We start from the raw sequence: 16,517 nt of genomic DNA, 5'->3' as shown, positions 1-16,517 counted from the left end.
TTCCTTCAGGCGTTTGGAAATTGCTCCCAAGGATGAACCAGACTTGTGGAGGTCTACCATTTTTTTTCTGAGGTCTTGGCTGATTTCTTTTGATTTTCCCATGATGTCAAGCAAAGAGGCACTGAGTTTGAAGGTAGGCCTTGAAATACATCCACAGGTACACCTCCAATTGACTCAAATGATGTCAATTAGCCTATCAGAAGCTTCTAAAGCCATGACATCATTTTCTGGATGAAAATTTGTGGAGTGGTTGAAAAACAAGTTTTAATGACTCCAACCTGTATGTTAACTTCTGACTTCAACTGTATCTCTGGTTGTGTTTGGTAAGAAGGGACACTGGCTGCATCTCCTGAATGTCCAGCTCTAATCCTTTTCTCTTTGGAAGTGGAAGTGCTAAAGTGGAATTCGGCAGGGGGGAAACAGTTACCTCCTAAGGCCCCTGACTGTTTAATGGGACCGGGTCAGCCCAGACGGGACATAGTGTGTGTGCGTGTGTGTTTAATGGGACAAGGTCAGTCCATTCGGGACCAGGTGCAGATGCCAGCTGCTGAAACCTCAGCCCACCCTGGAGAGGCACAGCAGGAAGCAGGACCCTCACTGGCAGGGACAGATGCTACACGTGCATGCACTTACCATCCCAAAAGACCACCACTTCTACAGTACAACAAACCGGGGAGAAAGGCTGATTCCATGCTCTGCCTGTACTGCCTGAGTATCTGTCAAGGATGTTTGAGAGGCCGGTAGGATGGTAAACAGGGAAGAAATACTTCCTATAAGCACCCTGAGATGAGATTAGCTAACTGGGTTTTCTGCGGACGTGAAGTGTTCTCAGAGGAACTGGGTTGAAGGGTCAACAGTTTAAGGTGGTTACAGGCAAAAGGCATTTCCTACCTGTCACTGTGTGCCCACTGAATAGTCTACATTTTCTCTGCATCATAGAAGGTAGCACATCACTGATAAACACCTGAAAACTCACACTACTAGCCTGGTACCACAGCTGTATGAGATTTAGCTAACTGTACTGACAATCGTTGCCAGGCTATACATACTACCTCGTCCTTTGGTCACAGTTAGAGAGAGAGTGGGCTGTAATCTGTATTTCCATGCTCTGTGTCTGACAGGCAGTGTGCTGGCAATGCTGGTACGAAAACCACTGTATCAGTTTAATACAATCACACTACAGACTGTATCGGAAATGTGTTCTATAATGTAAAAAAATATTAAACTGATCATTCCAAATGTATGGAACTAAAGTTCCTCTTGGCATGAACTTTTTGGCATGTTTTGTGTCTTGGTATAGAACACTGTCATTGTTCTAGTTAATTAACAACCAAAACAACAGGAAACAAGCCTTAATACGTCTCCAGTCCTGAGATTAGTTTACCTCAGACAAAGAGGCTCCCCATGCTTACAACAGTCACAGTCTCTCCTCTAAGTTTCCCTTTAGTCCTTATCTATCCGACATCATCGTGTTCTCAGAGCCGTGGCGTGGGGCCCCGACAGGGCGTCTGACTGACAACCAGGATCCTCTCCCTCCTGCATATCAGTTGACCGGGTGGAGTGGTTCATACAGGTTCATGTATAGAATAACACACAGACACAGACACAGACACACACACACACACAGAAGGGGTGGGTAGGGCAGGGGGAAATACCTACTTCCTGGAAGCTTGCTTTGTGTACATTGTTATCTTAGAATGGGATCCTGATTCTGCCTGCATGGCGTCAAGAATCAGATGAAGACAAAGAGGCAGAGAGGAAACCATAGCCTGAAGCTACTGTCTGACAAGCTGCCTAACTCCATCGCTAGTGACGCCAGGAGCTGTAACCTGATCAATACAAAGAGGGCATGAGGTAAAACAGTGTGGCGGCACCTCCCAAGAGCATCCTGCATCAGGTGTTGAGGGTGTTTAAGGTGCCAGGATACGATGAGAGGGAAGGATGGAGAGACAGAGATGGAGAGATAGTCCTGGAGAGAGAGAAATGGAGAGATAGTCCTGGAGAGACAGGGCTGATGTCAGCCTATAGATAAAATTGACAAGGAGGAGGTGATAATGGAATGGACTCTGTTAGATAAACTAGAAAGGCCTGTCTGTTGAAGGAGAAGAGCAGTACTGTAGATTGATTACCTGTCAGGACGTACCTACAGTAGGGAATAAGGTGTGATTTGGGATGAACCCCAGATCATTGCATGTGTTAGAGTGTGTGTGAGAGTGTGATAGTCTTATCTTCATACTGACTGTGACAAGTCTGTGTGTTGTCTAGAAACGATCTCCTCACTACTACAAATCAAATCAAATCCAATTTTATTTGCCACATGCGCCGAATACAACAGGTGTAGACATTACCGTGAAATGCTTACTTACAGCCCTTAACCAACAATGCATTTATTTTTTAATAAAAAAGTAAAATAAAACAACAACAACAAAAAAGTGTTGAGAAAAAAAGAGCAGAAGTAAAATAAAATAACAGTAGGGAGGCTATATACAGGGGGGTACCAGTGCAGAGTCAATGTGCGGGGGCACCGGCTAGTTGAGGTAATTGAGGTAATATGTACATGTGGGTAGAGTTAAAGTGACTATGCGTAAATAATTAACAGAGTAGCAGCAGCGTAAAAAGATTGGGTGGGGGTGGGGGGGCAGTGCAAATAGTCCGGGTAGCCATGATTAGCTGTTCAGGAGTCTTATGGCTTGGGGTAGAAGCTGTTGAGAAGCCTTTTGGACCTAGACTTGGCGCTCCGGTACCGTTTGCCGTGCGGTAGCAGAGAGAACAGTCTATGACTAGGGTGGCTGGAGTCTTTGACAATTTTGAGGGCCTTCCTCTGACACCGCCTGGTATAGAGGTCCAGGATGGCAGGAAGCTTGGCCGCAGTGATGTACTGGGCGGTACGCACTACCCTCTGTAGTGCCTTGCGGTCGGAGGCCGAGCAGTTGCCATACCAGGCGGTGATGCAACCAGTCAGGATGCTCTTGATGGTGCAGCTACCACAATCATCTCCTTTGTCTTGGTCACGTTGAGGGAGAGGTTGTTATCCTGGCACCACACGGCCAAGTCTCTGACCTCCTCCCTATATGCTGTCTCATTGTTGTCGGTGATCAGGCCTACCACTGTTGTGTCATCGGCAAACTTAATGATGGTGTTGGAGTCATGCCTGGCCATGCAGTCATGGGTGAACAGGGAGTACAGGAGGGGACTGAGCACGCACCCCTGAGGGGCCCCCGTGTTGAGGATCAGCGTGGCAGATGTGTTGTTACCTACCCTTACCACCTGGGGCTGGCCCGTCAGGAAGTCCAGGATCCAGTTGCAGAGGGAGGTATTTAGTCCCAGGATCCTTAGCTAAGTGATGAGCTTTGAGGGCACTATGGTGTTGAACGCTGAGCTGTAGTCAATGAATAGCATTCTCACGTAGGTGTTCCTCTTGTCCAGGTGGGAAAGGGCAGTGTGGAGTGCAATAGAGATAGCATCATCTGTGGATCTGTTGGGGCGGTATGCAAATTGGAGTGGGTCTAGGATAACGGTGTTGATGTGAGCCATGACCAGCCTTTCAAAGCACTTCATGGCTACAGACGTCAGTGCTACGGGTCGGTAGTCATTTAGGCAGGTTATCTTAGTGTCCTTGGGCACGGGGACTATGGTGGTCTTCTTGAAACATGTTGGTATTACAGACTCAGTCAGGGACATGTTGAAAATGTCGGTGAAGACACTTGCCAGTTGGTCAGCACATGCTCTGAGTACACGTCCTGGTAATCCGTCTGGCCCTGAGGCCTTGTGAATGTTGACCTGCTTAAAAGTCTTACTCACATCGGCTACGGAGAGCATGATCACATAGTCATCCGGAACAGCTGGTGCTCTCAAGCATGCTTCAGTGTTGCTTGCCTCGAAGCGAGCAAAGAAGTGGTTTAGCTCGTCTGGTAGGCTTGTGTCACTGGGCAGCTCGCGGCTGTGCTTCCCTTTGTAGTCTGTAATAGTTTTCAAGCCCTACCACATCCGACGAGCGTCAGAGCCGGTGTAGTACGATTCAATCTTAGTCCTGTATTGACTCTTTGCCTATTTGATGGTTCGTTTGAGGACATTGCGGGATTTATTATAAGTGTCCGGGTTAGAGTCCCGCTCCTTGAAAGCGGCAGCTCTACCCTTTAGCTCAGTGCGGATGTTGCCTGTAATCCATGGCTTCTGGTTGGGGTATGTACGTACGGTCACTGTGGGGACGACATCATCGATGCACTTATTGATGAAGCCAGTGACTGATGTGCATACAGGGGTACAACACTTCCTGCTAAAGGGAACTCTTATTTTTCTTAAAACTGCATTGTTGGTTAAGGGCTTGTAAGTAAGCATTTTACTAAGGTCTACACCTGTCGTATTCGGCGCATATGACAAATACAATTTGATTTGATTTATAGGGCTGTTATGCAAGGGTACAGACTATTACAGGGCTGTTATACAGGGGTACAGACTATTACAGTGCTGTTATACAGGGGTACAGACTATTACAGGGCTGTTATACAGGGGTACATACTATTACAGTGCTGTTATACAGGGGTACAGACTATTACATGGATGTTATACAGGGGTACAGACTATTATAGGGCTGTTATACAGGGGTACAGACTATTATAGGGCTGTTATACAGGGCTGTTATACAGGGGTACAGACTATTATAGGGCTGTTATATAGGGGTACAGACTATTATAGTGCTGTTATACAGGGCTGTTATACAGGGGTACAGACTATTATAGGGATGTTATACAGGGGTACAGACTATTAAAGGGCTGTTATACAGTGCTGTTATACAGGGGTACATACTATTATAGGTATGTTATACAGGGCTGTTATACAGGGGTACAGACTATTATAGGGCTGTTATACAGGGCTGTTATACAGGGGTACAGACTATTATAGGGCTGTTATACAGTGCTGTTATACAGGGGTACAGACTATTATAGGTATGTTATACAGGGCTGTTATACAGGGGTACATACTATTATAGTGCTGTTATACAGGGCTGTTATACAGGGGTACAGACTATTATAGGGCTGTTATACAGGGGTACAGACTATTATAGGTATGTTATACAGGGCTGTTATACAGGGGTACATACTATTATAGTGCTGTTATACAGGGCTGTTATACAGGGGTACAGACTATTATAGGGCTGTTATACAGGGGTACAGACTATTATAGTGCTGTTATACAGGGCTGTTATACAGGGGTACAGACTATTATAGGGGTGTTATACAGGGGTACAGACTATTAAAGGGCTGTTATACAGTGCTGTTATACAGGGGTACATACTATTATAGGTATGTTATACAGGGCTGTTATACAGGGGTACAGACTATTATAGGGCTGTTATACAGGGCTGTTATACAGGGGTACAGACTATTATAGGTATGTTATACAGGGCTGTTATACAGGGGTACATACTATTATAGTGCTGTTATACAGGGCTGTTATACAGGGGTACAGACTATTATAGGGCTGTTATACAGGGGTACAGACTATTATAGTGCTGGTATACAGGGCTGTTATACAGGGGTACAGACTATTATAGTGCTGTTATACAGGGCTGTTATACAGGGGTACAGACTATTATAGTGCTGTTATACAGGGCTGTTATACAGGGGTACAGACTATTATAGTGCTGTTATACAGGGCTGTTATACAGGGGTGCAGACTATTAAAACCATTAACACTTTCGTTTAGCATCCCAACAGCTGCTCTGACACTCTGAGGGGAATACCAAGGAACGCACGCACGCGCGCGCACACACACACACACACACACACACACACACACACACACACACACACACACACACACACACACACACACACACACACACACACACACACACACACACACACACACCCTTGAAGTAGTGTGCCTGCCTCTGTTCCCAAGGAGGCTATAAGAGAACCTTTAGCCCAATCTCAACTCAGTGGCTGAGAAACCTTTTGGACATTAAACAGTGAATGCTAGAATAAATACATGCCCCAAAGTATTTGGGATACTTGAATTGATCTAAGACTGAAAATAAATAAATGTGTTTCTATTCTACAAAACCAGATTGTTTAAAATAAGAGATATTACGAAACCATGCCCTCAAACAATTATTAAGTGAAATGTCTATCCAATGGGATAAGATGTTATTGAATATGTCATACAGTCTATCCTTTATGTTTCACATTTGATTGATATCCTCCAGAACGTCATGGTTCTTGTCTTAAGTAGGGAGTGGAGCTCAACTATCATTTACTATCCTGTCCATGGCAGGTTTATGAGAGGGCCTGACTGTTAGAGAGATATGTTTGGTAAGAGGGGAGCTGTCCTGTCTAGATGGTCTACCCTGTGAAAGAACATCTGGTGAATCCTCACTCAGTCTGAGATGGTAGTTCAGACCAGGGTTGCGTCTCAAATGCCACCCTATTCCCTACATAATGCACTACTTTTGACCAGGGCCCATAGGGTTCTGAGCAAATTAAGTGTACTATATAGGGAATAGGGTGCCATTTGGGACGTGGGCAAAAGTAGTGCACAATTTAGGGAATGGGGTGCCATTTCGGATTGCCCCCCTGGTGTAGATCTAACCATGTTAAATGTATCTTAATGATCTGCATTAAACGTTTTCTTTCCATCTACAGGCCTCCTCCAATACTTTTATGACTCCATTAAACTCCTGCAGGGAGGTTCTGGAATGCTGAGTGGAGAGTTGTATCAACCCAATTAGCTGTTTCAAACGGCCGTTTTGAAGGTGTGTGTGTGCAGAGAGTTTTGATTAAAGTTTGAAAGGGAAGATTCAGCGATTATACCAAGGGATTTTCAAATCCACCGTTCCCTGCCTGCCACCCTTTCACAGCGGTGCTTTCTTTAGATGTCCAGGGTACACACACAAACACAAACACACACACACACACACACACACACACACACAGCCAGGGTCTATAGGGAGAAGGGAGATAGGGAACTAGCCAGGCAGATATGGAAGAAAGGAACGCTCAAGAGGTGCTGTTGAACAAAGGCTGTTTGGGAGATAGGAGCTACAGGAGACTATCATGTGGATATGAGCCTTGCGATAAGGGTTTCCCTCCAGCAAGAGGAGACACACAGGGGCTGCGTCCCAAATGACACCCTACTCCTTCCTCAGTGCACGACTTTGGACCAAAGCACTATGGGACCTGGTCACACACATGTACATACACAAACTAGCCACTATTCCTCTATTGGTTTAATTCAGTTGGTACTACATAATTTGTGTACCTCATGTTTCCCTGTATCAGTCGGAATAGCAAGAATAAGTCATTTAACATACCAAGTATTTTTTCTTTCATAAGTTAATTCAAAGTTTAGGGTATGCTCTTCATCTAAAGGATATAATTAACCAATACATAAATACGTAAACAAAACCACATCCAACAGATGGGAGTCTGCTTCTATTAGTAAGTCACTCTGGATAAGAGCGTCTGCTAAATGACGTAAATGTAAATGTAAATGTAGTAAAGTAATTAATTCACTTTGCCTAAGGAGTAGTTGTGTTCTTCTTTTCCAATCTTTGTGTATAGATGTGTGTGTTTGTGTGCGTGTGTGTTTGTTTGTACCTTTTGAAGGTCCCTTGATCTATCTGTTCTAGATGTTTCGTGAATACTGTGTAAATGTACCATTTTACACACCATCTCAACTGTCTCCTTTGCTTATAAGCAACGTTTAAAAAAAACAAGTCTGCTAACATTCTTCTTCTTAACATAATCAGAGGTGACAGGACAGGAGCAATCTTTTTTTTTGTCACTCTCACGTTGTGAAAAAACACATTTTCATTGTAATAAATGTCCCAAATGGCACCCTATTCCCTATAAAGTGAACTACCCTGGTCGAAAGTAGTGCCCTACATAGGGAATAGGGTGCCATTTGGGATGCATGGCTAGTCGATTCAAGAGTGATATTAACACGTTCCTCAGCTGGTAACTGTTATCCTGTCCTCCAGGCGAGAGGTTTGAAAGGTCAAAGGTGAAAAGTGAAGGGTCATCTTACCGTCGTCCAGGTCAGGTATGATGGTGACCCTGGCAGTGTGGTACTCCTGTCCCAGACGGCCTCCCATGGGCATACTGAGGGTAACGTTGAAGCTCTCCTCTTCTTCATACAGAGAGTCATCTATGATCACCACACGACAGGACTTCTCCGTCTCGCCCTTATCAAAGCGCAGGACACTGTTGTGTTCCTCAGGTCTGGATATGTAGTCAGAATAGGACAGGACTGTAGTGGGGATGGTCCCTGTAGCTGTGGCTGTAGGAGAGAGAAAACGAGAGAGGGATGAGAAGAGAGGGAGAGATGGAGAGGAGAGAGGACTCTAGCAGGGACATTACCTGAAGCTATGGTGTGTGTGTGTGTTTGCGTTTGCGTGTGGACTGTACCTTGCTGTGTGTAGCAGATGAGCATGAGTTCCTGTGTGATGTCACCACTCCTGCGTACTGGGATCAGCAGCTCTCCGATGTCCTCCTCTATAGGGTAGACTGCAGACGGGATGAACACTGTCGACTCTGGGGGGACAGGGCGAGAGAGAGGGGGGGGGGGGGGGGGGGAGACAGAGAAAGAGAGTCAGAGAGAGGGGGAGGCAGCGTGAGAGAGAGGGGGGAGACAAAGAGAGAGAGAGAGAGAGAGAGATAAACCATCACATCCTACTCACTGTGTACGTACTTAATACAGAAGCTATGCTGATGAGAAGAGGGTACAACGATGCGTTGAATATTTCTGTCTGAGTTACAGTATATTACTGTTGGTGCTCTGGTCCAGGCTCCTCTCTGAGGACTTAACAGAGTTCTATAAAGGATGTGTTGACCCAGTGAACGTAGGCAGACTATCAGAAGACATAGTCTGTGTCGCAAATGGCACCCTATTCCCTATATAGTACACTCCTTTTGACCAGAGCCCTATGCAGGCCCTGGTCAAAAGTAGGGCACTATATTGGGAATAGGGCGTCATTTGGGATCCATACAGGGGATATGATGTCTAACATCAGTGGTTGGCACATACAACTACCTAGAAGCCTCTCTGATTTGACAGCTGACACACAGGGACCTATCAGGGAAATACGTATACATTTAGTGAATTGTTAATAGGAGTCCAGCTTCCGTACTGTAGACTTCACATGTGAGGAAGAACAGTAAAAGTGGGCCTGGATAATAAACCTGACGTGTCTTGATTCTGTTAGCAAGCAGAGACCTGTTTAAACCATTGGTATTTTTTTACAGTCTGTATTACAGTCACTCCCCCTGTTCTGTCCTTTCCTCTCCTTGTCTCCTTCTCTCCTCTCCTCCTTTATTCTGCATAGCATGACTGTGTCTAAGTTACTAGACCTGAGTTACATCCCAGAGGCCTACACTAAGAAGTACCTACCTCACATAGACAGGTTTATAATATTCTCTCTATCACTGTAATGTTTCTTCTTCTTAAAACCTATTCTTTACTCTGATTCTGAATCTGGACGTCTGTGCTAATAAGGTACCAGTGTGCCAACAGGGCCTGAACTCTCAAAAACCCCAACAGTCCCACCTGACCAATTACTGACTGACCAGGACACTGGACCAATGGCTCCCTGCCCTGCCCAGCCCTGTCTTGGCTAAACAAGTAGATGTTCTATCTCCTACTCAGGCTGGCAGAACCTTCAGGCTTATAGCCCTTAATACCAGCTCCTACCAAGGCAGAACATACTCTAAGTTCCAAGCTGACAGGCCTTAATGTGGATAGTTTCTCTTCTCTCTCTCTCTCTCTCTCTCTCTCTCTCTCTCTCTCTCTCTCTCTCTCTCTCTCTCTCTCTCTCTCTCTCTCTCTCTCTCTCTCTCTCTCTCTCTCTCTCTCTCTCTCTCTCTCTCTCTCTCTCTCTCTCTCTCTCTCTCTTGCTCTCTCTCTCTGACTAAACTTGAACTATTTTGACAGTTGAAGAGATTCAGATTTAAAGGAGCTGCTAGAAACTGGGTTAGTTGTAAGATAAGTCCCAAATGGCACCCTATTCCCATAGGGTTCTGGTCAAAGGGAAAAGGGTGCCATTTGAGACACAGACATACTCTGAGAAGCTGGGAAATCATGGAAATCTAAAATAGTATTTTCATATGTTAATGTATAAACATGTTTGTGGTCATGAAGCAGAATGATATGTTAATGTCTAACGCTAAAATATTAATATTGATGTTGATAGCAAGTTTTCTTAATTTCCCTCAAGGGACTAAAGTTTTTTGTGAGACAAACAGTACCATCCTCCATACATTTTAACCAACGTAAGTTGTTGACAGAATATTCCTCCTCTCACACAGCGGGACCCCAGAGGGGGAAGGAGAGGAGAGGCATTTATATGTACATTATGCAAGAGCTTCCCTCCCTCAGCCTTCCAACTACAGTATCACAGGGGAATTAACGGCTTAGCTGCTGTTTTTAAAAACATTGTTTGTCTGAACTGTATTTAGATACTTTAACTACGTCCCTAATAGCATCCTATTCCCTATGTAGTGCACTACTTTTGATCAGGGCCCTTAGGGCTCTGGTCAAAAGTAGTGCACTAAATAGGGAATATGGTGCCATTTGGGACACATGCCTTGTATAAACAACATGAGAGCCCTGGGAAGGCTCCAGTCTAGTGTTGTCCATCCATACCCTGGCCCCGACCATAACCATGGGATTCTCCATACCCAATTTAACTTGTTTATTTACCTTTCTGGAGAAAACAACTTCCCATATGGATTACTGTTGCAGTGCTACTGATCACTATATCTAACCTGGGGTTGGAATACTCCGGTAACCGTCCCAAAATTCCCAAGTTTTCCAGAATCCCGGTTGGAAGATGCCTGGAATCAGGAGTAATTCAGGGAATTTGGGAATTTTGCAACCTTAATTCAAGTATAACACCCATGTTGGTTTCCATGATGTGACCAATATGATAGTCTCCTGTCTCCATTTACTCAGGCAGGCAGGCTAAACCCAGGTCTAAAACTTTACTCTCAGTCTCATCATGATTTCATGCTATGGTTAAGATGGACTATGCTCTGTTGCTAAGTGCAGGCTCTGGGGCCAGGCCAGGGATTGATAAGAGGCAGAGAGCAGCTTCACTAACAGAGAGCAGCTTCACTAAAACAGAGCAGCTTCACTAACATGGGACACACTAATGAAGCTGAGGAAGGTCCATGTCTTGTTATCCACTGACCTGGATGTTCTCACCCACCTACTATAAAACCCGGCCTCTCCCATAGAGATAACCTCAGACCAATCATCTCTGTTAAGACTGATGAATAATCTACCTGTAGTAATGACTTATTAAACATTAGTCATTTGAACCCTACACTGTTTAGACTGTTAAAACAAGCTACTCTGGATCATGGAACTGTAGTACATACCATCAGCTGGGTCGAGGATCTCCACAGTGGCTGTGTCAGGGAACTCCAGGGCAGCCATGACAGGTTCTGACAGAACAATCTGGAAGGTCTCAGACTGCTCGTACACGCCATCCTGCAGGATCCTCACCCTCCATGTAGCCGTGGTCTGACCTGGGTTAAACTGGACCTGCTTCTGGGCTTTACCACGGAAGTCCTTATCCTTCTCTGCCGTACCATCTCTGGTGCCGATGCCTGGACAAGGAGGGAGGAGAGAGGAGAGGAGAGAGGGGAGGAGGAGGAAGAGGAAATGATTACATGTAAATAATACAAATGTTCTTATAATGTGGCATTCAACAACATAAGGTCAAAAGGTAGCATCCAGATATAATAACTAGTCAACAACTGAGAACAGAGCCCAGTCAGGGATGGAGTCAGAGAAGCAGTCAGCGTTAGATGAAGTTGTGATGTGTCAGCTAGCAGATGGCCCTGACGTGGACCAGGAGGAGGGAGTATGGTAATCACATAATTACTTGGAGGAGGGGATGGTAATCAGGATGGTAATCAGGATGTCCTGACAGCAGAGTCTCTCTATCTGGCCCCTAGTGGTCTGACTGAACACAGAGGACACTGTAATATCTGTCAATCTTACCAAGGTCAATTACCTCCCATGCCACATTGGGAGATAATTTTGCTTCCTTTCAAGACAGATTACCTTGACATAATTAAACTATCTTGTGGGTAAAGCAGAATCAACTTAAAACAAGGTTGTCTTTGCAGGTAGTGTAGAAGTACTGGTAGATTTACATTGTTGTTACTGCCCAGCCTACTGAGTCTAGCCTGCCCGGCTGGCTGGTGGTAGTTTGTGCCAGTGTTGTTTGATCAGACCTGCTGTCACTGATGGCTGGTGACGATGGCAGGACTCCTGCTGTTCAGCTAGCTACACAACCACGATGAAGCGTGACACACACACACTCCCTGCGCTAGCTCCCAGCAGGAGGTCCCCAGTAAATAAATGATAGCAGCCGAGCAGACCCCATGGCTGGCTCGCTCTGAGATAGACCAACAAAAATATAAAGAAATAAATAATAGTAATAATAACAAACAAACAAATAAATGAAGAAGCAGATACTTTCCACACTTCCTCGGAACAGAGCGAGAGAGATAACGAGAGAGAGAGAGAGAGAGAGAGAGAGAGAGAGAGAGAGAGAGAGATTGAAGTGAGGAAGAGAGAAGACAACACTAAAGAGCTTCAATGGTGCACAGATGGAGGCAGAAATGTATGAGTTGGGGTTTTGGACCAAAATTACCATTTAATTCTTTGAAGAAATGAATGGGAAAGTGAGCTTTGATATGCCAGCATCGAGAAGGGAAAAGGGCCCTGTACGTGTTCATGGGGCTCCTACAGTTCTTGCTGACATGTGTTCATAGATAACATGGATGAGCTCAGCAGAGCCGGGATATATATCACCTGTCTTCAAAGAGCAGGTCGAGAAGCGGGAAGGAAGGAGCACAGTTGGCTCCCTAACTCTGTCTGAATCCCAAATGAGACCCCCTATCCCCTACATAGTTCACTACTTTTTACCAGAGCCCTATATGGGTTCTTGTCAAAAGTAGTGCACTATATAGGGAATATGACACTATTTGGGACGGAGGCTCTGTCTCTCTCACAACAGAAGGAGGACTACAGCGCCCTGATCCCAGCAGCAGCTCTAGGCCTAGCAGCAGGCCTGGGTTCAAATGCTATGACATTTTAGCTTTAGCCTATATAGCAGCAGGCTAGCTCTACATAGCTGCTAGACTAGCACCTCCCGTGACGCACGCGACACTACCGAATGCCTCACAACGTCCAATAAATAAGTATTGCGCCATATAGGGAATAGGGTGCTTTTTCAGACGCATCCTAGGTCTTGTGATCAGGGCTGGGATGGAGCAGATATCCTCTGTCTCCTTCTGTGTGAAGCACTGGCCTGAGATCAGATCAGTACCCAGGCAGATGGGTAGCGGGTCTGTCAGACTGATCTGAAAGGTTTGGCTTTCTCTTTCCGTCTCCCTCCATCCTTTGAGGTTTGAGATTCATTAAACACATTGAGGAGCAGAAAGGAATGCCAGTGTGCTGTGTGTGCTTCTGGAGGCTTTCCTAATGGCACCCTATTCCCTATATAGTGGCCTACCATAGGTCTCTGGTTAAAAGTAGTGCACTATGTAGGGAATAGGGTGCCATTTGGGATGCACACCAAATTTCTCCTGTTCTGTCCTGCCTAACCTCGTATAAGCACACTGCTGGAGAGACAGAACATTTCACTGATGCAATGATGTTCGTCTGAGAAATATATCCATGTACTCTCAAATACTATCACATTTAGGGGAGTACCGTAGAAACCTCTTTTAATATCTTTTAAAAACAGTTTCAAAAGTTTACACAGTATGGAATTGAGTTATTTCTCTTCGTAATCAGAAATGCTAATCAGTTAACCCATTAGAAGGGTGATATAACCCTCTTCTTTGTGTTCTTCAAGAAAAAGAGACTTCCTTAGTTCCTTTACTCTAATTGTCTCTTGAAGAGGGCAGACCCTTGAGATAGTCTAATGGTCATATTATTTGCATATCATCTGCATATTATCTTCATATTATCTGCATACCCCACTGAGGGAGAGTGAGATCATTAGCTAGCAGAGACACAGGGCTGCTTTTGACCAGAGCCCTGTGGCCAACAATTGGCCCTGGTCCAAAGTAGTGCACTTTATGGCCCCGTGTAGCTCAGTTGGTAGAGCATGGCGCTTGCAACGCCAGGGTTGTGGGTTCGTTTCCCACGGGGGGGCCAGTATGAAAAATGTATGCACTCACTAACTATAAGTCGCTCTGGATAAGAGCGTCTGCTAAATGACTAAAATGTAAATGTATATAGAGAATATTTCGGGCCATTTGGGACGCACACAGGGACAACGTAACACACCACAGCCTCAAAGCTAGCAAAGACACAGGGAGACACAGCTGGGGACAACTCAATACACCTGACCCATGTGATCTGACCTCAAACTTCAGCTATTCAAACTAGCATAGCTTTATTGACATCCCGAACATATTGGGATTCCGGATGAAAACAATACCAGTGGTGTCAGTAGTATGGGTTCCAGTCAGCCATAAACCCTGTGTATAAACTTTGTGTTATAAAACTAAGGTTTACTGTCCCATCTATTGTTGCACTGTGTTTATTCACTATTCAGTCCAGGACAGTAAAATGTAAGGAATGTTCACAGAGAGTGGCGTCTAACTCTGCGACAGCGGGCATCTTTCTGACGACCACCAACTCCACGTAACCGCTCCCATGAGCCCTTGCTGTCCCCAGGAGGGTCGTCCTGTCTGATCGGCTAAAAGGATAAATCCTGCCCTGAGGAGAAGGGTCAGGGGTGAAAGGTCGTGACCTGTATGATCCTGAAGTTGTCTGTCCTTCCCCTGCTCTGTCAAGAGATTGGCCCTCTGCTATTCTTGGTGTGCGTCCCAAATTGCACCCCTCTATTTGTTCTCCAAGGCTATGTCCCAAATGGCATATAGAGTGCACTACTTTTGTCAGGACACCCATTAACATTCCTTTCCTTTCAAAAATGTGTGAATTGGACGAGGAGTGACAGTTGGCTCTTAGATCTAGGGGCAGGTGATGTCACTGGGCCATGCTAACTCAGCCATCCGCTACATGAACATGAAAGGCTGAAAAGCTGTGGAGCTTCCCTGGAGGGATAGAGCCAATGATGTCATTATGATGTCTATGGATGTCCTGACTGATGGGAAGAGAGTGCCATTTGGGATGCAACCAATGTGTATAAGGATGTGTATAATAAGAAGGTAGTTTGACTCACTGATGAAGGATGTCTCTCCCAGGTATCCTCGTCGTTTGAGGACCACCTCCAGGTACTTGGCCTCCTCGTCCACCACATAGTACTCCTTCTCCAGGGAGACCCAGGCCCAGTTCAGCCTGAACACCTGGTTCTTCAGCTTGTTGCCTCCTAAACACACACACATAAACCTGATTATCAGCACCATCAGAGAGGATCACTTAATAATGTGTCTTATGTGCCACTTTGCAGACAAGTGACTTACAGTACAGTGAGTACAGGAAACACACACACACATTTTAAATACTTTATTTGAATCCACAAATTACATTACATCAAGTGCTAGTGTCGTTCTGTGTTGTTGTTTGTCAACAACAGCAAAAAACGGAGATCGACATGAGAGGGAATTCATTCAGCAAAGACACCGGAAGAAGTTGAGTTTCTGAACACATTATCTGCACTTCAAAACATTTATAATGGAAAAGCTGTTTGTTTTCAGGACATGTTCCTATCTCAATATCTTTTCATTAGAATCATTTCATGGCCGTTTTATGGGAACCTGTAGGACAGCTAGACTCCCTGCCTATATTCGGTGGGAGGCATCAGTATCAGCACAAACACATGCGCATGCACATGTGCACACACACAAGAACAAACAGCCTGCCAGTATATTCAGTGGGAGGTATCAGTGCAGATGAGGAAGTATAAAGTAGAAGGTTTAATTGGCTTCATTGTAATTAAGAGATAAAGGTTAGTCTCTGTGTGTGTGTGTGTGTGTGTGTGTGTGTGTGTGTGTGTGTGTGTGTGTGTGTGTGTGTGTGTGTGTGTGTGTGTGTGTGTGTGTGTGTGTGTGTGTGTGCATGTGTGTGTGTCAGGGTTGTTTTATTAGTCCCGTTTGAAGTGGAATTCAAAGCTCTGTATTCCTGGAGGGCAGCACTGCTACCGTACTGACCACAGAGAGAGCGACACCACACACAGACATCAAACACACACACACTCAAAATGATAAATCATAAAACGTAGGCGCTTACACATACGCAGACACATACACACGCGCACGCGCATGCAAGCACACACACACACACACACACATACTATTGCCATTATTATTATTAACAGCAGGGTTATAACAGTGGCTCCAAGCCCCTTAGCCTAAACAGAACAGTGTGAAATGAGGTATGACGGGAATGGAGGGAGAAAATGGAGAGGAGGGAGATGGAGGAATGAAGGGAGATGAGGGAGATGAAGAGATGATGGGAGAGGAGGGAGGGAGGAATGAAGGGAGAGGAGGGAGGGAGGAATACAGGGAGAGGAGGGAGATGGAGGAATG

General features: G+C 45.2%; 1 protein-coding gene across 1 annotated transcript in view; it reads right to left on the bottom strand.

The window, feature by feature from the left end:
• Positions 1-16,517, bottom strand: part of LOC311105624 (FRAS1-related extracellular matrix protein 2-like) — a gene marked incomplete at both ends in the record, with an annotated part of 93,805 nt that overhangs the window by 32,436 nt on the left and 44,852 nt on the right. The window contains 4 exons of the mRNA XM_084147826.1: positions 8,029-8,280; positions 8,409-8,534; positions 11,379-11,609; positions 15,212-15,358. Of these exons, the coding sequence (XP_084003952.1) occupies positions 8,029-8,280; positions 8,409-8,534; positions 11,379-11,609; positions 15,212-15,358 (756 nt within the window). The remainder of the gene's footprint in view (positions 1-8,028; positions 8,281-8,408; positions 8,535-11,378; positions 11,610-15,211; positions 15,359-16,517) is intronic.

This window comes from Coregonus lavaretus (assembly GCF_964263955.1).
Source record: "Coregonus lavaretus genome assembly, chromosome: 30".
Lineage (NCBI taxonomy): Eukaryota > Metazoa > Chordata > Actinopteri > Salmoniformes > Salmonidae > Coregonus > Coregonus lavaretus.
The sequence above is the reverse complement of the archived record's forward strand: the minus strand, read 5'-3'. Positions and strand labels throughout refer to the sequence as shown.